The sequence below is a fragment of the Mirounga angustirostris genome, unplaced genomic scaffold (assembly GCF_029215605.1).
Source record: "Mirounga angustirostris isolate CCGP_5_RB_7025 unplaced genomic scaffold, mMirAng1.0.hap1 SCAF_3, whole genome shotgun sequence".
Lineage (NCBI taxonomy): Eukaryota > Metazoa > Chordata > Mammalia > Carnivora > Phocidae > Mirounga > Mirounga angustirostris.
The window spans coordinates 170,729,345-170,753,045 of record NW_026991711.1 but is presented as its reverse complement, the minus strand read 5'-3'; the positions used below and the strand labels follow the sequence as shown (position 1 = coordinate 170,753,045).

Below are 23,701 nucleotides of genomic sequence, written 5' to 3'. Positions count from 1 at the left end.
GTCACAATTTCACCATTCATGGGAATTAGTATTGGATCATAGAACTAAAGGGGACCTCTAGGGAGCATTTCATCAAGCCCCCTATCTCTAATTAAGGGGATGTCTAAAGCATCCAGAAGACATTTCCCTTAAATACTGACAAATAGAGGCTCAAGAAGACCATTCAGTTGCTCATTACAGTGTTTTTATCACTCTAATAGTCAATAAATTCTTCTTCCCATCCAACTCAAATCACCTCTACCTTAACCCAAGCATTTTTCTTCTTGTTCAAACCTCCATGTATGTAGCTGAAAACAGCGTAACATTAAAACCATTCCATTGAAGCGCACTATCTATTTAATGGACACGACGTGTTTCATGGACACAGTTTGTCGAAATCTGGTCAATAAACAGAAACAATATAGGCAGTGTAAAGGTGCAGGTCACTGAACACTAATTGAAATAGAATAAAATAAAAATAAAATAAATGTGCTTTAAAACGTGTTTAGCAATGGAATTGGGGGCTGTCCAGGATACTTTTTACATAGACATCTGTTAGATAAAAGAGAGGAGTAGTTTTCTGACGGTCTCATACTTGCTCTCTGAAATTTTTGCCTTCACAATCAGTCCAGTTTTCTGTTCCCACTTTAGGTTTTTTTCCTCTCAAATCTTCCTACCTGCTGGCATGTGAATTTTTTGTTTGCTCTTCCAGTTAGTGATAGAAGGCTTAACAACACAAATAGGAAATTAAAGCAAGAGGTCAGTCAGTGTGGTAAAATTTCAAAGGACAGTCAGTCGATCAATCAAATGGTATAAATAATCTATAGAGTTTTCCCCATTTTTGCTGGATTGGAGTAATGATTCTCAACTGTAGACTGCATATTGGAATCGCCTGGGGAGTTTATTGAAAGTGGCAAATCCTAGAACATTGCACGTAATTTTGATTTAATAGGAATTAGATGATTCCCAGGTATTTTTAAAATTTTATTTTAATTTAATTAATTAACATATAGTATATTATTAGTTTCAGAGGTACAGTTTAGTGATTCATCAGTCTTATATAACACCTAGTGCTCATTACACCACGTGCCCTCCTTAATGCCCATCACCCAGTTACCCCACCCCCCCACCCCCCTACTCTTTCAGCATCCCTCAGTTTGTTTCCTATAGTTAAGAGTCTCTTATGGTTTGTCTCCCTCTCTGATTTTGTCTTGTTTTATTTTTCCCTCCCTTCCCCTATGATCCTGTTTTGTTTCTTAAATTCCACAAATGAGTGAAATCATAAGATAATTGTTTTTCTCTGATTGAGTTATTTTGCTTAGCATAATACTCTCTAGTTCCATCCACGTTGTTGCAAATGGTAAGGTTTCTTTTTTTTTTTTTTTTTTTTAAGTATTCTATATCCTGCTACTCAAAATGGGGTCTATGGACCAGCAGACAGTGACGTTACCTGGGAGCTGATTTGAATGGACAGTCATGGGCCCCACTGAGATTGACCAAGTCAAAATCTTCATCTACACAAGAATTCCCTTATTAGAGTTTGAAAGACCCTGTTAGATGCTCTAATATTATACAGCTTGGTTCAGAACCACTGGGTAGAGGAAGTGAACAGAACCAGTAGGCCCTGAGATTGAGGATATGGAGGAAATGAGGAAAGAAGCAGCAGATAAGGAAGGAAGAGAAAAGTGACAGAGTGTAAAAACAGGAGAAGACAGTGCAAGACTTGGCTTAAATTTAACCTTAATTTTTTAAAGGGCAGAGATCTTTTTGTTTTGTCACTGTGATGTCAGTGCTCTGTTTTGCATTATTTATGAATGTTCTTTATCCTTTTTGTAACTCATAGAAAGCAATAATAAATATGTAATTAATAAATTGTCAAAGTTCTTTAAATAAAATAAATTTCTAAGGGAGTAATTTTAAACATGGTATTGTGATATTTAAAGAAGTAATTAAACCATTGTTTTTATTAGTGGTGTGCTGATATGATAAAGCTACTTACAAATACTTTAATTTCCTGAGATGATAGATATTCTCTCAACAGTATCCCCTTACTATGGAATGAGTGGTTCCCTAAGCTTTATCCATCTGATTCTTACGTATATTTTGGATGAACCTCCATTCCCAATCTCAAGTTTACTGAGCCTAATATAAAAAACATCTTAACTTCCCAGATTTTACCTTCTATATTAGACAATCACAGTTAGTGATGTACCATCAATGAATAAGCTAGTTAAAATTCGACTGAAATATTTTAATGCACCCAATGAAGCAATTTAGGAAGGATACTAAATATGGGGGAGGGGTGGAATCTAATGAAATAATATTCAGGCAAGGGTGGAAATTAATATAACCAAAGCAATTATAAGTTAATGTTCCCATGGAGGCTAAGTGAGTTATTTCATTGATTTCAGGAACTGTTTTGTTTTGTTTTTCCATCATAATAAAATATGAGTATAGTTTGATGTGTTTAATTCATATTAAGTAGTACTATTAATCAATAAATGTCATTAAATAGATTGTACAAAGGGAATGTTTTCTTTTTAAAAATAAATCTCATGTAACAATGTGAAGAAATGTTTCTTAACTGTGTCACATCACTATTTAGAGATTAAACTTATTGTTTTGTTCTTTAAGCTCTTTATTTTTTTTAAGTCTTTTTTTTTTTTAAAGATTTTATTTATTTATTTGAGAGAGAGAGAATGAGAGAGAACACATGAGAGGGGGGAGGGTCAGAGGGAGAAGCAGACTCCCTGCCGAGCAGGGAGCCCGATGCGGGACTCCATCCCGGGACTCCAGGATCATGACCTGAGCCGAAGGCAGTCGCTTAACCAACTGAGCCACCCAGGCGCCCTAAGCTCTTTATATTGTTACCTGTCAAGCAAACTCTTCTTTTTTTTTTAATTTTTTATTGTTATGTTAATCCCCATACATTACATCATTAGTTTTAGATGCAGTATTCCATGATTCATTGTTTGCGTATAATACCCAGTGCTCCATGCAGAACGTGCCCTCTTTAAAACCCATCACCAGGCTAACCCATCCCCCCACCCCCCTCCCCTCTAGAACCCTCAGTTTGCTTTTCAGAGTCCATCGTCTCTCATGGTTCGTCTACCCCTCCGATTTCCCCCCCTTCATTCTTCCCCTCCTGCTATTTTCTTCTTTTTTTTTTTTCTTAACATATATTGCATTATTTGTTTCATAGGTACAAATCTGAGATTCAGCAGTCTTGCACAATTCACAGCGTCAAGCAAGCACTTCTAAATGTATTTCATGCTTACTGAACTTTCAGTTGGAATTAAGGCATGTGAAAACCGTGATAGCAAAAAGTGCTATTTTTAGTCTTGAATGTATCTTACTTTTTTATTTTTAAAATGAATTATAAACTGCTTTTTTTTTTTTTAAAGTTTTTATTTATTTGAGACAGAGAGAATGAGAGAGAGAGAGCACATTAGAGGGGGGAGGGTCAGAGGCAGAAGCAGGCTCCCTGCCGAGCAGAGAGCCCGATGCGGGACTCGATCCCGGGACTCCAGGATCATGACCTGAGCCGAAGGCAGTCGCTTAACCAACTGAGCCACCCAGGCGCCCTGAATTATAAACTGCTTTTGAAGCAAATCTCATAATTCTCATTAATATCTTAAGTCAAAATTTTGAAAACTAATGACTTTAGAGAGATGTTTCTTTACATATTCTTGAAATAGAATGGCATATCTAAGATCAAAGTTTCCTGAAAAAATATGTGATATGTGAGCATTAGATAGACAAAATTGCTATTTTGAACAATTTAAAGTTGAGTCAACACATATGAATGAATAATTTAATGTACATATTTTTAAAGTATCAGAGCATAATAATTATTACCGAACATAAGATTATACTGTTAGATTATATTTTTAAAACATTATCATATTTAAATAATATACTCACAGAGAATTGATCTTAATGTGAACATTTAATAAATAATTTTAAAATAAATTAGTGGTTAATTATCTTTATAAATATTATCTACATTAATTTTCTTTTTTTTTTAAAGATTTTATTTATTTATTTGAGACAGAGAGAATGAGAGAGAGAGCAAGCACATGAGAGGGGGGAGGGTCAGAGGGAGACGCGGGCTCCCTGCCGAGCAGGGAGCCCGATGAGGGACTCGATCCAGGGACTCCAGGATCATGACCTGAGCTGAAAGCAGTCGCTTAACCAACTGAGCCACCCAGGCACCCCTACATTAATTTTCTAATTTGATAGGAAAGACCAAAGTATATAAATGAAGAGAAACCGAAACATTTTGTATAGTACCTTGAACCACCATAGAGTTAAAAATAGAAATGAACACTTAGACATATGTGTCTAAGATTAAAATATGGTGTGACTTATAAGCTATTAATGCTTACTTTGTGCTATTTCCGGCTGAGCAAAGCCTGTCAACTTAGAGCCGGTAAATAGACTGTTCTATGATAACACTTATTTCAAATCTAGTAATTTGTTTACTTAACATATGTCTGCTGTTTCAATTAGCAACTTTGGCACATCAAAAAAGCCTTGTTAAATCTGGAAGAGAGGAAATATATATGATCTATTTTTTTACAAAAGTGTCTATTAAAAGTGTTTCCTTTTTATAGTATGAATTACTAAGTAGAATATCTAAATAAATATACTACTTGATAAAAGATAGGAATATCAATGTAAGCCCAATGTAGGAATATGAAGAGTTAAAGAGTGGATATAATTTGGGTATATTTCATATATATAGTGTATATATATATATATATATATATGTACTGTGTATATATAATGTATATAAAATAAAATTAAAATTACATGGTGACAGGTACAGTTCTAGACTTTGGAATACACCAACAAACACACTGTGTAATAAGTGAGCTGTAAAATGGAGTAAGAAAGGAAGATGAAAGGAAGGAAGGAAGGGGAGGGAGGAAGAGAGAGAGAGAAAGTTAAAGAAAGAAAAAAAAGGAGGGTTCATCAAGAATCAGTAGTTTGGAAAGGATTCAGGATTAAACAGGAGTTGACTTCACTGGGAAAATGAGATTTGAGCAAAAACCGAAAGAAGGTAAATGAACAGACCAAATTGATTTACTATGTAGAAATTTCTTAAAAAAAAAAAAAGATGTATTTATTTATTTGAGAGAGAGAAAGAGCGCAAGTACGAATGTATATGCACCTGGGGAGGGGCAGAAGGAGAGGGAGAGAATCTCAAGGAGACTCCCCAATAAGTGGTAGCCCAAGTCTTGATCCCAAGACCCTGAGTTCATGACTTAAGCCGAAATCAAGAGCCAGATATTTAATGAAAGGAACCACCCAGGTGCCCCCTATGTAGAAATTTCTATTAAAATACAAAAGAAATTTTTCAAAATTTAATGTTACCCAAATTGCAAATACAAAATATGCCCTGACGGGGCACCAGGGTGGCTCAGTCCATTAAGCATCTGACTCTTGGTCATTATCTCTTGATCATGGGATCAAGCCCCAAATGGCTCTGTGCTCAGCTCAGAGTCTGCTTCAGATTCTCTTCCTCTCCCTCCTCTCTCTCTCAAATACATAAATAAAATCTTAAAAAAAAATGCACTCACAAATCCAGACTTAAATTTTGTCTTTTTCAAAATCTTCTATAAGATAAGAAGTATCATATAACTTTATTTTTACAAAATAAAAACAAGACAGAGAGTGAGTCCAAGTGTTTTTGCTTAAACTCTATTTGATGTTTGTATTGATTGCACTACATAGGTAGGAATATAATCATGTCCAATAGAAGAATATAGTTCATATTTAAACATTATGCACTATTTTATGAATATCACAATCATGTTCAATTAAAAAGGATCCAAGTGAAAATATGGAATCATGAAGCAATCGATAGCAGAATTTAAGGAGCATTTATTTATTTATTTATTTATTTTTAGAGATTTTATTTATTTATTTAATTGACAGAGAGAGAGAGAGACAGCGTGAGGGGGAACACAAGTAGGGGGAGTGGGAGAGGGAGAAGCAGGCCTCCCGCTGAGCAGGGAGCCCGATGTGGGGCTCGATCCCAGGACCCCAGGATCATGACCTGAGCCGAAGGCAGTCACTCAATCAACTGAGCCACCCAGGCACCCCTTTAAGGAGCATTTAAATCTAGTAGTAGACACTAACAATAATTCTGTTATTTGGATTTTGATATGCTCTGTTTCTTGGTATTTTAATATTTGTCTATTTACCTTTTTTAGTGCCCTACGTCTTTAACTCTGCATTTTTTTATATTTATTTTTATTTACTTTAGAGAGAGAGAAAGAGAGCAAGCATAGTGGGGAAGGGCTGAGGGCGAGGGAGAGAAAAGTCTTAAGCAGACTCCACACTGAGATCTCATGACTCTGAGATCACGACTTAAGCTGAAACCAAGAGTTGGATGTTTAACCAACTGTGCCACTCAGGTACCCCTGCATATTTTTTTTCTTTGATATGTGCGTTAGTCAGTCAACAAGTAACTTTCATTGAATTGGCAATATATGATTTATTTAGTTGGAGAGGATACTTACTTTCTTATATACTGAATGCCAAACACTACCAGTCACCAAGGATAAAAACATGAATAAGACAATGGACTTCAAAAAACTACTCTAATAGTTTAGTAGGGGGAGCAAACATAAAAATAAAAAAAGATACAGGGCGCCTGGGTGGCTCAGTTGGTTAAGCGACTGCCTTCGGCTCAGGTCATGATCCTGGAGTCCCGGGATCGAGTCCCGCATCAGGCTCCCTGCTCGGCAGGGAGTCTGCTTCTCCCTCTGACCCTCCTCCCTCTCATGCTCTCTGTATCTCATTCTCTCTGTCTCAAATAAATAAATAAAATCTTTAAAAAAAAAAGATACAATGTATTATGATAAGTGAAATAATAATATGCAACAGTTACTGACCACTATTAACAGGGGCCATGTTAAGCACTTTATACCTATACCTCTGTTTATCTTCAGTCCCATTAGATAGGTACTAATACCAAATCCATCTTAAAGCTGGTAAAGTGAAATACAGAGATATTCAATAACTTGCCCATATCACAAGAATAGAGTTTGGGTTTGAGCCTAGACCTTCAGACCACGTGGAATCTGCATTAACTTTCTCCCTTGTTCAGAAGAAACAGTGATAAACTAACTCATCCTGGAGCTATATCTGGAGTTTTCAGAAAGAAAGTGACATCTGAACTGGATCTTATAGATGAGTATTTGCTAGGCAAAGAAGACCGGAAGGGTTTTTAGCATGGAGGAAAGCATTATAAAAAGGCAATGAGAATCAAAATTGGAAATGATACAAGAAATCAGGAATCACAAGTGGTGATTGTGTGTTGTTGGATGTGAGAAGCACAATGAGAAATGCTAGTAAAGATAGAGATGGTTTAATTGATGAAGGACTTTTATCCCTTGCTCAGGGTTTACTCCTTTAGTACAGGGATGACAAGTTTTATTTGCAAAACAGCACTGATTTATAGGCGGCGGCTTGTATTTTCAAGTCATTGCTTTTAGAGCAGCATGGAGGATTAATTGGGATCTGAGAAATTAGAAGGTTATGTCATCATTTAGACATTACTTTCACAAACAAAGTTGGAGTAGAGGGGTGGGACGGTAATGAGGAATATTACTTGGCAATTTTATTTGATAATTTTATTAGCTATGAGAAGCGAGGGTGAGGGGAAAGGAGAAAGAGAAAACACGTCCCCAATCTTTAGCTAAGCTACTGAGTGGATGGTGCTACCAATAACCAAGAGAAGGGAACAAAGAAGAGAGATATGCCTGATTGGTAGAGATGGGAAAGTGAGTTACGTTCCTTATTATACATCTTGGGATATCTAAGTGGGGTCTTCTGTAGGCAGCTGGTAATACATGCCTCTGCTCAAGACAAAATTCAGATTTGGATCTGATGTCATCTACCTATAGGTAGTATGCAAAGGGGATGGATGATTTCATCTAGGCATGAGCCCATAACCCAAAGAAATTGACAAGACCAACTCTGGGGAATGCTGTCGTTTGAAGGACAGATGCTGCTATAGTAGCCATGAAGGAAGCTTTGAAGAATGAGTCCGAAAGATGGAAGGAGATCAGACTGAAGTGGAAATACAGAAGCCAAGATGTGATGTGCTATACATCTTCTGTAACATTCATTTCTCTAAATGCTTTAAAAATATCTCTTTGGGGGTGCCTGGGTGGCTCAGTTGGTTGGGCGACTGCCTTCGGCTCAGGTCATGATCCTGGAGTCCCGGGATCGAGTTCCGCATCGGGCTCCCTGCTCAGCAGGGAGTCTGCTTCTCCCTCTGACCCTCCTCCCCCTCATGCTCTCTGTCTCTCATTCTCTCTCAAATAAATAAAATCTTTAAAAAAAAATAAAAATAAAATAAAAATATCTTTGGAATAAGTGGAATAAGTGTCCCTCAAAGGTGTAATTTTGATGCCCAGCCTCTAGCACCGACTTTTACTAAAGTATACCCTAATATAGTGCTGTCAGCTTGGATCAAAGGACGTTATAAGAAAAGACTAATGGAAATTTGTGTTGCATCTACTATGAATGTGTCTCTCTCTGCCACGTCCCATCCTCCCTCCCTCCCTCCCTCGCTTCCTTCTTTCCTTCTTTTGAGGATGTTCCTCTCTTCCTTACACAGGAAACTTGGTAAAAATCTCACTTAAATCTCAAGAAAAGAAACAGTTATGCTACTCCTGACCAGTTATCTATACATGTATCTGTATCTCTATCTATATTTATCTATCTGCTTGATATGAATCATGTAAGATATAATGTGAATCATGTAAAAGTTTGTTTCCCTTTTTGCATTGACTCTAAAAGGCTTAGATTATTTCCGGGGATATCTTCTGTCATAAAACCTTGCTGTGCACCTTGTGGATAGACTTTACTGCCAACTGCATCTTTTGCAACCTGCCAAAATGCCTCATTCAATTATTTCAAATTTGATTCTTTCCTGCTAAGTTGTGTGATTGTTTTGTAAAACATTGTAAGTGTTTGCTGGAACAAGAAAGAAAATAAACACAAGTGTATGTATTAATTTTGAAGGTTTTTGTACAGTGATTTTGACCTGTTGCAGACTTCATTTAGTAAACGTTAGCTGAACTGAATCCACGGTGGGTTGAGTATTGTTATCTGAGAGCTCAGCTTTTTTCAGCTACTCCAAAGCACCTTAGAAGTTTCTCTTGGTGACTGACTTTGATCAGGGTCCCATCTCTGTCTTCCACAGTGACAAGGACGGTGTGTGCAGAACAGTGTGATGGCAGGTGCTATGGGCCCTATGTCAGTGACTGTTGTCATAGAGAATGTGCTGGGGGCTGCTCAGGACCGAAGGACACAGACTGCTTTGTAAGTCTTGGAGCTTCCTTTCTACTTTTCCCATCTCCCTCCTTCCTGGCTGGACTCAGGCACATTGACTCTTTAACATTAAAATAAGATCAAGTTTAACCATTTTAGGATTAAGAAAGATGCTCTGCCTTCCTATAATTCATTCCCTCACTGGGTGGCTATTGGTTGACTAGGATTATTCTGTTTTAGTATATGAATTATGTCTTTCTGATGTCATTTACAATACAGATGAGATGTATTAGAGAATGTGAAGAGGAACATATTGAGATATCTTTTTTAAAGCTAATAGCATCCTTCCAAAATTTACATTGATTACCTGTTTATGTTGTTGCATAATTGAGTTTTCTGAGTGGGGGCTCTTGAATTTCATTTCTTGGATTTAAATTTTAAGGTTATAGCCATAGATTTCAAGATTATTCATAAATTTAACTATTTCCCAGTTTATTTTGTTTATAAGTTAATATTATTCATACTTTATAAGATTTACCAATGTATGCTTAAAGCAATTTATATGCTAATCTGTGTGATTTTTATTTTAGAAAAGGACACTTTTCTTTTCTTAAAATTAACATTTATAGCTCATTGGGAACATGTTTTAATTACATTTTAATATCCCCGATACAGTTCTTTCTGTTCTTTTGAATACAACCAGTTCTGTGAGCTATAGTTAACACAATTTCATATACAGACATTATTTTCATTTTAAGCTAAAAATCATAAAATAAGAAATTGTTTTTGCTGTTAAAAATGAACACAGAAATTCATTTTCTTTTTTCCCATTTTCAGATATCCAGAGAATACACATATATATTTAGAACTGAATATTTTTTCAAATTGACACTTAACTCTGAAAATAAGCAAAACATAAATTAAAACTCTTATGACATAGATAATTTCTTAGTTTTCTTAACGTCACAAGAAACTTAATTTGTTGACCCTAATCCTACAGTGAAACAAAAGTATACATTGCAGAAGTGAGTAGTGAAGTAGAAAAGAAACATGTTAAAAATTTAAGGCAGATGATTTAGGAGGCCTTGAAGTGAGACCTTTTCCCTTGCCTATCACCAGGCACGAGGTAAAGCTTGATGTAGAGGACGCTGAGCAGGTGTTAACAATTCCAAAACAGTAACAAGAAACACCAACAATAGCCATAACTTTTACTTAGAAGTTCTTCATTGCATTTGTTTTCATGGTTCCATTATCATAATGAACAGAGTGCTGGGTGAGTCTCGGAATCCTCATTTCATTACTTTTATGGGATGGTCCAATGACTCCACTTTGGCATTTGGTACAGAATGTTCAAGAATGCCAGACCGAGGCCTTGGTGTAAGTAACGTTGTTTTGCATGCTGTCTGGAAGGTAAATTTGTTTGATTCCTTTCGTTTATGTCCCTTTGTTGCCAAGCAATCTGTGCACAACCCTGCATAAAGTATGTTCATAAAGGAATTATGAGGACACATGAAGTTTTATAGCCATAAATTAAAACTTACTGAGTTTTGTAGATCGCTTTTTAATAGATTCTTCCTGGAAAATGTCATCTTGGTGAATAATGTATCATGAGTGAGTCTTGTTCTGATTATGCATCTAGTAGACCATCATCAGGGAATTGTCATGTTGGTGATAAAGTGCTTGCTAAAACAACAATTGATGAAGAAAATGTTTTGAGGAAACAGAATGAATTAGTTCTTATTAATAACCATACATACAGTTTATGATGAAATATAAAATATAGCTTGAGTGCATATTAGCTTACTTTCCAAGGCCTCAATTATTCCTATGAAGGTTTAAGTTGTTTAATTAAGAGAATTAGTTCATCCACTCTTTTGAAAGTCATGCTTTATGTACTTAGACATACATTCTATTTTTATACCAAATACCTCTCAGGTGGTAAAATTGTTTTTAATTCTTCTCAAATGCATTTGAACAAATTAACAAATTGAGGTCTCAATACAAATATATAAGTCAGCAGAAACAAATTGTTTTGTTTGAACTTGATGGCTTTCACTGAATGGTGTGGCATTATGAAAAAGACCATATAGGAAATGGCAGCATATGATTTAATTGTGAGCTAAGTATAGACTGCTTCTCTTCATTTTGGCATTACATACTCCATATTTACACTTGACTAGTCACCTGCCAGAGCCTTTTATTCAAGTCCAGTTTAAATAGCTATCACAATGTTTTCTCGCTGTACAACGGCGATGGATGTGCTTACCATGTCACCTACGGCACTGAACTTTTCCAAACACCAGCTTTAAGAAAAGTCTAGACTGTAGACTTGGGGAGTTAGTTGTTAGTACCAGTCTCTAAGACTCAACATAAATCCTTTGAATACTGTGAGTTGAAATAATTTTTCACTATTAGCTAATTTTAATAATTTAGATCAATTATTAGTTTGGAGATTACTGGATAGAGAATAGGTAACTTGAATATCAATATCTTTGTATAGATTGTATATTCATTGACATTGGAAAACAGTTTTGTAAAATTTTCGATGTTCAAAACAAATTTGAACTTAAAAATAAGTACTTACTATAAAGCTGTCAAGCTTTATACTTTTTATGAAATAAAAGAATAGAACATACACATATGTTTTATATAAATATACATATAATAAGTAAAGAACACATCCTTCTCACAAAGGTATTAGAGCAGGGTTCCTTTAACGAGTATTATGAAGGCTATTCTTAAATGAAATTAATATTTGCTATGTTGTAGGCCTGCATGAATTTCAATGACAGCGGAGCATGTGTTACTCAGTGTCCCCAGACTTTTGTCTACAATCCGACCACCTTTCAACTGGAGCATAACTTCAATGCAAAGTATACATATGGAGCATTTTGTGTCAAGAAATGCCCACGTAAGTAACAAGATAAGAATAACCAAATTAATTAGATCATCATTTAAAAACACACCCACAAAATCATATACATTTATTATAATTTAAAATTTGCAACAATATTGTGAATTACTTGGATATAGGTACTGTTGCTAACCATTTCACTAATAAGGAAGTTGCAATTCAAAAAATTAAAGGGATTGGTCCAAAGTCTCAGCGAAGGAGTGGCATGTTTGAGGTTAGAGTGTACTGTCATTGCCTTCTAAACTTACTGTTTTCGCTATTCGTCAGTGTTTTTGTACATGCTGCTGTTTCTCAGAAAAGTGATTAGTTAAGTAGAAGCAAGCTTTGTACTGAATGAGGTCTGCTTCTAATCACAATGAATTCTTACCTAATATCTTTTCTGATTACTTATTTATAATAGAATGTATAGAACTATAGTTTTAATATCAAATCTAATCTTAAACAATAACAGTAGATGTGAAGGGCATGTTTAGAGGTCTTTACAAAATTGACAACTCATCCTGAGGAGTCAAAGTAACCAGTTTAGCTTTCATCAATAATTCAGTAAATATATGTCTTCATATTTGCTTCAGTCAGTTTCTTTGCTTGAAATAAGTGATGGGACATTATTTCTTCATTGTTTTATCTACTGGAAAAGCTGGAAAAAAAAATCACTACATTTGTCCATATATTCATTTAAAAGAAGAAGGTTTTACAAGCTACAGCATACCACTATTATGGTTTTCTTCATTTTGTGCCTGTGATTGAGTAAGAAGAATAAAGGACATGGGATTAGAGTGGCTGTGGGTTCTGGTTTTGCCCACATATTACTCATGTGATTTTAAATGAACTATTTAGTTTTCTGTATTCTCCTCTTTAAGATGTGGCTGGTAATAATCATAGCTCTCTTCTCTCCCAGAGTTATTATAATGATCAAAAGGATGGGGAGTAAGAATCAGAGGGATAGCATATAAAAACAAGTCTTTGGAAACAATGACAACTTTAGTCATTATTATTAAATATTTTTATATTAGTTAAAAGAATAATTATGCATACAAGCTTTCAACACCTAACTTGTGGCAAGTGGCTAAACACTGAGAACTATTTTGTGAAATTACACACCCAGTTTCCTTAGATATGGTAACTCCTAAATTTCCTTTCTTAGAATAGTTTAGGTCAACAAATTACAGGCTAATTTAAAACACTTCGGTATTTATATATGTAAATTTCAAATATTTGAAGGGCCCTGCTCATAAGGCATGGTTTGTTAAACTGCAAATATCTTGGAAAAACAAAGACATTTAGCTCCTAAATACTGCTCTACAATCCTTAATCTTGAATTCTAAAATTCGAAAACTTCAGACAAATATTTTTTGAAACTCATTTGGCTGCAAAATGTGAATCTAACTGATACGAGGGTCTTTATAATTTGTATTTACTCCATTTGGCATATATTGCTGCGAAAATGCAGACGTGTTTAAATATGGGGTATTCTTGTGAAGACCTTGCTGAAGGGATGGTTACATAGTATACAGTACATTCACTTGTTACAGGTTGAGTTCCTCTCAGGCAGAGATTAGGTTGTTAAGGAGGAGTATTCTCAGAATGAAGACAGGAAGGAGGAAGAACAGGAAGGGAACAGGCTGTGATGCAGTCTCCGCAATGTACCTTTTTTGTGGTGGATGCCCCCTGGTGGATAGCTGGGAATATAATGATCACACTGTGCCCACTCCGAAGAATCCATACACATCCCTCTACCCCAGACTCCCTTCAATCCCAGATTTTCCAATATTTCTTCCTCCAGGGCAAGCCACTGCTCATGAATCTACATTTATTCTAAGCGCAGGTCACTTTCATACAAAGTAAACGATCATTTGAACTACCCAGAACCATGGCCACTGGTAGGATTTTTTTCCTCGTTACCATCTTTCTAGTCCCCTCCTCAGTGAGGCTGCAGGGCAGCTGCCGTTCATTTTGAGCTGCTTGCGCCCACATACCAAACTTAGTTTTTGTCCTCCCTCTGTTAGCTTGTCACAAGTGCCCTCTCTTGGTCCCCATGAAGCCACAGGTATGAGCCGAGTGAGAGGTACCAGCACAAGGAGGCTGGGCTATCTGCTTACGCAGTTTACTTGTGCCTCTGCCCAGACTCATATCCAGTCTTAAATGCATTGCTTCCATCTTAACAGTGGATTCCTGTTGGACCTGCCCAACATTATGACATCATGGTTCAAATAAAACCTGATGTATGCTGGGCAGTTCTGACTATAAGATCAATCAATGACCCATGGTTAGGTGCTCTGTCTCTATCAGGACCCAGAAACATCTAAGGAGCTGTTTATTAAAAGGTGTATAATTCTATGCTGCAGATGGCATGGATTAGCTCTAGAATCCTAGAGGTCTCTGATATGATTTTCCAGCTGGGACTTGCCATAACTCCAGATGGCATATTTCCTACCATAGACACTCCTAAGATCATATAGCCTCTTGGGTTTGTTTGTTTGTTTAAGAGAGAGAAAGAGAGTGTGAGCGCGGAGGAGCAGAGAGGGAGGGAGAGTGAGGGGAAAAAATCTCAAACAGACTCCACTCTGAGCATGGGAGCCCGACTCAGGGCTGGATCCCAGGACCCCAAGATCATGACCTGAGGCAAAACCAAGAGTTGGAAGCTTAACCAACTGAGCCACCCAAGCGCCCCACCTCTTGGATTTTGTGACCCAAGTAGCAGAAATACTTACATCCCAGACTTACATCTCTGTACCATATGCCTTTCCTGATCTGAGACCCCTTCAAGGCCAGAAGCCTTCCATACCACTGAATATTAGGCCAGAAGCAGTATGCCCTGGCAGGGAAGATACTGCCTTTAAAATATAAAGTGGCCTTGCGGTGCCTGGGTGGCTCAGTCGATGGGTGTCTGCCTTCGGCTCAGGTCATAATCCTGGTGTCCTGGGATCGAGGCCCATGTCAGGCTCCCTGCTCAGTGGGGAGCCTGCTTCTCCTTTTCCAACTCCTCTGTGCTTGTGTTCCCTCTCTTACTATCTCTCTCTGTTGAATAAGTAAATTAAAAAAAAAATCTTAATTATATATATATAAAGTGGCCTAGCAGGCATTGTGTTTTCCCTTTACTGTGAGAGGCTCTAGACACAATTATCTGGGTTCTTTTTGGGGGGGCAGGCAATGTCCTGGCATATTTCAGATCACTGGAGCCATAAATATTTCACCAACGTATCAGGTAATCAGACATTCCTGATTTATGTAGCATACCTTTCCTAAAGTGCTGCCTTTCAAATTCCATTTTGTTTCTTCGTATAAAACTATGGAACAGTTTCTATGGCTTTCCACTGAAAGATAGAACACATTTTAAACATTTCCTCCTGGATATGAAGTGCCTCTCTGGATCCAAGGCAATTCAACGTCAGCTTCATTTGTGCTTCGTGTAACTTGAAGTATTTTTAGACTTCAGACTTGCATCATGACATGAAATGAAGTGGAACTATTGAAAAACACAAACTAAATGTCATATAGTTTCCTAAGTCTATAAAAGAAATTCACTCTATCTTGGGGGCAATTCAGGATGCGGAGCTATAGTCAAGCAGGGACTAACTGTTGTTAACACACGCTGCCCTTGGATTAGATGTGGATGTTCGTAGATTCTATTTCAGGTTGAGATATTTAAACAGAGTTGTTTTAGGGAAAGAGACAGACATGTATACTATCAATGATGCTAATCATTGTCAAGCCCATTGTTTGCTGACCATCAACATTGCTAATTTCACCTTTTTTTTTCAAATCAGATAACTTTGTGGTGGATTCCAGTTCTTGTGTGCGTGCCTGCCCTAGTTCCAAGATGGAAGTAGAAGAAAATGGGATTAAAATGTGTAAACCTTGCACGGATATTTGCCCAAAAGGTGAGTGATAGTTGAAATTATTTTGGCTAGAACAGGGACCTACTCCAAGGTTTTTCCATTTACTTTTTAATGGACTGGCAGAGTTCATCTCTCTGAACACACACATACTTTTCCATAACTTTGAATAGTTCCCCAAAGTATCGACTGTCTTAGCAGTGTGTATTATTGATTTTGAATGATGTAAACTAAATGATCCAGGTTAAACTGGGAGTTAACTTTGATAGAAATTCAGAAAAAAAGTTACATTTTATTCTATATGCAGCAAATCTTAGAAGGTATGCATATAACAAGGGATTGCATGATTATTTTAGCATTAAGAACCCATATTAATTGCTTGCCACCCTATACTAAATGATCTGCTATGCATATGAAGGTGCAAAGAGACAAATATGATATTTACCCTCCAGGTCTTCGAAACTATTTTGAAAGATTAGATATATAAAATGACAAGGAAATTTACTGTCAGTATTAAATAAATTTTGCAGATAATTCCTATTTTAGAATTTTAGTAGAGAAAGAAATCCCTTCTAGCTGTGGTGCTCAAATTCCTCACCCAAACGAAACTTAAATTAAGCAGGATGAAAGTACAATCCAAATTTTCTGAATGATATTAAGCCTTCCAAAGTATCAAAGGTTGCCTTTAAAAAGGGCAAACTTCAGACTTATTTTTAGACTACATTCTCTTTCTCTTTCCTCTTTCTCTCTCTCCCCTCCACCCCCACACATTTTATTTGCCTTGTTTTATTTTTGAGTAGAGCCTTCAAAAAGTACAGGTAATACTCAATTTAAGAATTTAAGTATGAGGGCTCCTGGGTGGCTCAGTTGGTTAAGCGTCTGCCTTAGGCTCAGGTCATGATCTCAGGAGTCCTGGGATCAAGCCCTACATTGGACTCTGTGCTCAGAAGGGAGTCTGCTTCTCCCTCTTCCTCTCCCTCTGACCGCCCCCCCCGCCGGCTCATGCTGCCTAACCTACCCACCCCACCCCCTCCCTGTTCAAATAAATAAATAAAATCTTAAAAAAAAAAAAGTATTTATACTTAAATGGCTCTTGATTCTGGTTACAACTCACATCATTAGTAGTTTGTTTAATATATATTCTTAATTAGAACAATGTTTTTTTTTTTTTTAAGATTTTATTTATTTATTTGAGAGAGAGAATGAGATAGAGAGCATGAGAGGGGGGAGGGTCAGAGAGAGAGGCAGACTCCCTGCTGAGCAGGGAGCCCGACATGGGTCTCGATCCCGGGACTCCAGGATCATGACCTGAGCCGAAGACAGTCGCTTAACCAACTGAGCCACCCAGGCACCCAGAACAATGTTTTTAAAACCATAGTTTGTAGACCATCATTAGACTATGAAATGATTTTACTCAAGTGACCGGGATTTAAAAGTCTTGAAAATGATATTTTAGGGTGGATGAGAAAATAGTCGATTTTATGTGGCAAAGGCAAGTACTGATTGTTGTAAGTTTTGTTTTAGTTACGTATGTGTTGTGTGGGTATCCTGGGACTTGGTATAAGATATGATTTTTATGCGTCATGGTCACTAGGCGATCATGCAGGGAAAATATTTTAAAGCAGGCCCAGCAGTTAATGTTGCACGAATAAAGTATTATTTTATTTGTTAGAAAACTGTTCATTTCTTATGATGAATTCTTTTCATTTTTATAATGAAAAAATACTATTATTTTATAATAAAAATGCAATAATTTATTGACTGGAAAAGAAGTTTCTCAACACCCTGACTTGGAGTCTTATTTCTACAGCTTGTGACGGTATTGGCACAGGATCACTGATGTCAGCTCAGACTGTGGATTCCAGTAACATTGACAAATTCATAAACTGCACCAAAATCAATGGGAATTTGATCTTCCTTGTCACCGGTATTCATGGGTCAGTATGAAATTTTTGTAGAAAATTATTTTACGAAGTATAGACAAAGCTTAAGAGATTCTTTAGCTGTGTCTGTCTGATTCCTTTTGACCTAGATGAGTTCTGCCCTTCGTTAACGCTCTTCTCCAACAAAATCAAATGGCAGATTTTACCAGCAACGATAATAAAAACCACAGTTTTGAGATACATAGACTATGGGTTTAGTGACTACTTAGATGTGACAATATAAATTCATATATAAACTAAAATGTATTTGTGGGATATCCTCAAATCCACAGATTTCAGAAAGCTTGACATATTTTTAGATATGTTTAGGGAAACCGTGTCAATGTGAAGTGAGGAATTTGATTCAAATTCCTAACTGATTAGTTCAGGAAAACATAAATTAATATTCCTTTTAAAATGTATCTCGTAGAGAACAAATCAGTAAGTTGAAATTCTCTTGAGCTTTCAGAAATTTTCTTTGGCCTGATGTATCTATCTTTTCCTCTTTTAGTTAGGTTAGGAAATTAGTACTAATATAGGAGATCTAATAAATGAATTTCATATTAGCAATAAAAATTGTAACATTTTCTGGGTTCCTTCATTACAGAACCACCTGCTGGTTTTAACTGGGAAAACAGCCAAGTTCGTATTCTTTCAATTGTAATAAAAATGTCTATATTTTTACTTTATATTTATCTGTTTATCTATATTACTCTTAATCCCTAAATATTAGTGCTACAGGCTACAGATAAAGAATATTACTCACATATTTCAATTCAAAATCCTAACTTGAAACATATATCACATCATTTCTAGAAGCAAAATAATTTAACACATTATGAATAAATATGTCCAAATAGGAACAGCAAGAGAAATAGAACAAAGTGTTTCTTTCCATGCAAATAAATTACAGTAGGTCTTATTGCATAAAGCATTTCTTTACTTTAAAATGTAGCTTTTAATAGGGGTTCATGCCAGATACTATAATGGTGTGTACACACTTTCTGCCCCAGATCTGTTTTATTCCGCCCAAGCAGTGCTTAAAAAATAAATATATGGTCAAGATGTCTAACTTCTCTTTAAAAATATGTAGATTTGGTTACCCTTAGCACATACGCCTACATGGCAACAATCTTTTGGAGCCAGGAACTTCTAGCCATTTTGAGATAGGACAACCAAATTTACCAGAGTCACTACTAACCCTCTAAATCTATTTGCATTGCTGTTCTCACCTCCTTGGCCCCAAATGGTAGGAGACCTGGGTCAACATTAGGTGCATCTATATAATCGAATGCATATATGACATTTACTAAAACAATATATCCACACTGTAACTATTTTCAAAACCAAATACCACCATGAATGAAAGATCATATCATGTTAACAGCATCTTCTGAGAAATAGGAAGACATACCCACTTAATTCACATTGCCTGCTTCCACATGGGTATAATAAATGAATTGGCCTCAAGTCCATCAGTGTGGGGAAAGGTTTGAAAACATAGTCTCATAAATTGCATTAGAGAAGTTGTTTTCATTCTAATCAGACCCAACATCCATCTTTTATAAGTTGTGTATTCATACTTCCTTTTGAATTATGAAATAAAAATCATAGGTAATATAGCCTACCTATATACATAATTTTATAATGTGATTCTAATTCTCTACTTATAACTTAAAGAAAAAATACAAGAAAATTAATGGATAATAAAATATGTATTGATAGGAAAATGCTCAGCTTCTACCTACTTATAATGAAAGTTTAGATTTGTGAGACGTAAGATTAGAAGTTATTCTGTGCAAGAAGTATGGGGAAATAAAGAGTAGAGGAATGGCTGACCACTGGAATAGGAAATAAGTAACAGACATATTGTTATATGACAAGAGGAAGACAGAAATAAATCATTCAAATAGAGGCAACCTGACTGCAGAATTACACACAGTCATGGTATGATCAACTATGAAGTTTGTGCACATGGGTCCTTAATTGGATGGAACATTTAAGGTTGTTCAAGACATGAGGCAAACCTTTGCTGGGAAAGACATTTAATTTTCTTGGCTTGGGGTTATTACTAAAAGCCTATAATGTCCCCCAATCTCTGTTACAACAGACATGCCTCTACAAATATCCCAGCTTCCCCTTAGTGGGGTAATACTGCCCCCATTGAGAACCACTGCAAGAATTCTGTGATAGTAGAAGGATTATGAACCAACAAAAGCAACCCACTGACGGTTAATCTTGTAGGTAAACCATGGGTGGGGAAGTTTGACAAAGACGATCAAGAGTGCAGTTCAGAATTCTTATTTTAGTCTTGGTTCCTTATGGAGCATATTTATCAAAAGTCAGGATTTATACTAATTGTAAAATGGTTTTACATATTCTGAATCACCTAATGTCCAGAATAGAGGAAATATCAATAAATAAATGCAAAAAAGGGAAGCAGATATGTCAAGATATAATAATACATTGCACAATAGATACCATATTTTCACAAATTTATGAGAAGAATCATTACAAAGTATTAGATTAATCCAGACTTTCAAGGAAAACAACATTGCCAATTCATCCAGGTGGCAATGAATTATAGAAAATTGACTCAGATGATTAGAAACAGAAAGGTAAACAAAGCCTCTCTTAAACATGAGCTCAGAAAGTAAGAGTTAAAGTTCCTACTTCAGTAATTTGATCCAAACTATACTAGAGTTTGATTTGAGGCTCTGACATAGACAATTTCCATTACATGTCAAATGCTCAGTTTCTTCCAGTGTAAAGTTAAGAATTGGGTTTATAATAAATATCTACCTTCTGTGATTATTATAGGGATTAAAAACAAAAATAATTTTTAAGTGCTCAGCCAAGTACCTGGCATATTGTAAAACATTAATAAATGGTACAAAAAAAAAAAAAAGAGGCAGGGGGAAAAAAGGAGGGAGAGAAAAAAGGGAGAGAGCGAATAAAAAAAAGCAAAGAAGGAGGAGGAAGTGCTAAAGAAAAATCTCAATGACTATATCTAGTTATAGCACAACATGCAGTCTAACAGGTATTATTTTGTAGACTACTGAAAACCAAATAAAGGCAAAGTTATTTTTATGGCAATATTTCCTTTATGATAAGTCATACTCCTTCCTTAGTCCAGAAGATTATTATTTCTTCTTAATCATAGCACCTAACTTGGAATATTTTAATACTAACATTATAATTAATGTTATTGTGTCTCAACCATAATATATAAGGCATTTTCCAGGACAAATATATATGTTATATATGGTATTTCTCATTCCCAATTTTATGCCAGTATAAAATATATATTCTGAAGCCTTTCTCTTGATCTTAGGAAAGTTTTGATAAAAAGTTAATTCAGTAAGTCTAAGACATCTTATAAATGCATAGGCATTATGTGTTTTCATGTATACAATTCATGCATGTATGGAGAGAGATTTTAAATGTGAGTAGCATGAAGTATTATAAGCAAAAAACTTCTAGTAAATTAAAGACATGTTTTACTTCACTTAATTCCTATTATCCTCGATCTTCTACTATTTTTTAATAGGATGTATGGTTTGAGTAAAATAGCTAAGGTATTTCTTTAACCTAATAGGTAAAATTCATAATTAGATGAGATTATACTTTTCAAAAACAAGTTTCTGCAAAAAAATAAACTTACTGTAAATTTGTCAATTACAATTTTAGTATATAAAAGAACTCAACAAAGTTAATTGTCATGTTGAGTTTATAGCACAATGGTGTCATTGCCAGAAGGCACTCTTAGTTCTTTATTTAGAATGGGAACCACAGGCAAACCTGTGTTCAGGGTTATTCATAGGAATGTTCACCTTTCATCTCTTCTCATGTTTGATAATGGTCATGTGCGTGTACTTAGAGTAACAAAATGCTCACCCAATAAGCATGTTCATGCTGTGTCGCAGTGAGACACAGACAAGAAAGTGCTTAGATAAGAGAGTGTAATGATGATATACAATGGAAAAGAGATAATGGGTTTGGTGAAAAATAAAGCGATTTCAACGGAATTATAAAAAGTTTCTCTCTATCCTGAGCTTTATTTTGGATCACCAAACACAATGACAGGGTGGACATAAAGTTCTTTCACATGGCTCTGTATTTAGCTAGGGAAGTTCTCAATTTTAAAGTACTATGGATTTCAAGTGGCTATAGAATGCAACTCCCTGCAGGTACTTTGAAGTTGGTAAGTAGGATTCTGTCAACTTATTTTATGAGAGTCCTGAATCTCTAAAATTAAGTATATAAAATTTCTGTGGTCCATTGGGCTTCATATGAACAGTCCAGAATTCATTTCATTCCTGACAACTTGGAAGTGTTCTCAGTAAAGGTTTAGACTGACCCTATTATTGTGTGCTTGCCCTGAATTGTGAGTGTTTCTCAATAAAGCCAAGATATTTGATTATATGACCAGAGCTGTTCTATACACTGCTTTTCATCAAACAACAAATGTTGAAAGTTCATTCTACTACTGCAGAGCTGATATTTTCTCTGCATACAAAAGTCTTTGCACATTAAAAAATGATAACAACAAGATTTTTCCCGCATGGTGAACTTAATTTCTTGGCTTCATGTTCATCAAAAGCATAGTATTTCATTCAATGTATCAGTTATAAATAGAGCAAGTTTGCCAGAACATTTAATTTGGACTTTAAGCTTTTGAGAGACATTCATATCACTTTGAGGAAAATCTTAATTATATGTGACTTATGGGGAAACTCATTTATAGTGTTTCTCCAAGCCTTCTAAAACACTCCCTGTTAAACTAGTGGTACATTGTATCGATTATACTTCATAGATTGAAACAGTATTTGATCAAGCAGAGTTTTTGTTGTTGTTTTGTTTTGTTTTTTGTTTTTTGTATTTTTTAAGATACAGGATGGTTCACTGTATAGAAGCATATGCGGATAAACCAAGTTGAGAGAGCCAGTAAAATGGAGTTCCAAAGATTAAGGTTGTTGGAACTAATAGTGTTTTCAAGGTTCTAAAGCAAGGATGAATTAATGCCAATGGGTTCAGACTCAAATTCCTAGAAGATAGGCCTTATGCCTTTCTGTTTGTCAGGGGGCTGTGGAACACCTTGATTGATAGCCCTATTAAGGCCACATCTAATGAATCACTGTATCCTATTGTTTACTCCCCAAGTGAAAAAGAAGGTTCTCAAAGATGTAAAACAACAGATGTCCACAGCAATAATACAGCTCAGGTGATTGCTACGGATGGATACATGCTTCTAAAAAAAACCCCAAGTTCATTGTTCTTAGGTTTGCTCTCTCTTGGAGAAGTGGTCAATGAATAGTATTTAATTTTTCTCTATAGGGTATATATTGATATGAGGTCTCTATTTGCCCAGGATAGCACAGGTCATCTTTCAAAGTAATAAAACTTAAAAGAAAAGAAAGGTATTCCTTAAAATAGCTGAAAATATTGCTTGGATTACGGAGAAATGTTTGGTATTATTTGCAAGTATGCAGTTATTTGGTATGGTCAGTATATTATACATGAAAGGTATCTTCCTAAGAAGAAAACTTCTGAAACAATCCAATAAATATTTAATTTTAAAAGGTACTTTACGTTCATTTTTGAGAAGATAGGGCATCTATATATCAATAACATTAATTACAAAAATATATTTATGCATTAGGAGATGACATTTTTTTAAATCTCCAAAAATTACACCTTTTGGATATTAAGTTTGTTATAAATTTTGTTTCAGATGTTAGTATGATTCATAAAGA

At 35.6% G+C, this 23,701-nt stretch overlaps 1 protein-coding gene across 1 annotated transcript in view; it reads left to right on the top strand.

Moving 5' to 3' along the window:
- LOC123838506 (receptor tyrosine-protein kinase erbB-4) overlaps nucleotides 1-23,701 on the top strand; it is a 950,771-nt gene that overhangs the window by 791,498 nt on the left and 135,572 nt on the right. The window contains exons 6-9 of the mRNA XM_064585840.1: nucleotides 9,206-9,324; nucleotides 12,043-12,184; nucleotides 15,955-16,068; nucleotides 17,834-17,960. Of these exons, the coding sequence (XP_064441910.1) occupies nucleotides 9,206-9,324; nucleotides 12,043-12,184; nucleotides 15,955-16,068; nucleotides 17,834-17,960 (502 nt within the window). The remainder of the gene's footprint in view (nucleotides 1-9,205; nucleotides 9,325-12,042; nucleotides 12,185-15,954; nucleotides 16,069-17,833; nucleotides 17,961-23,701) is intronic.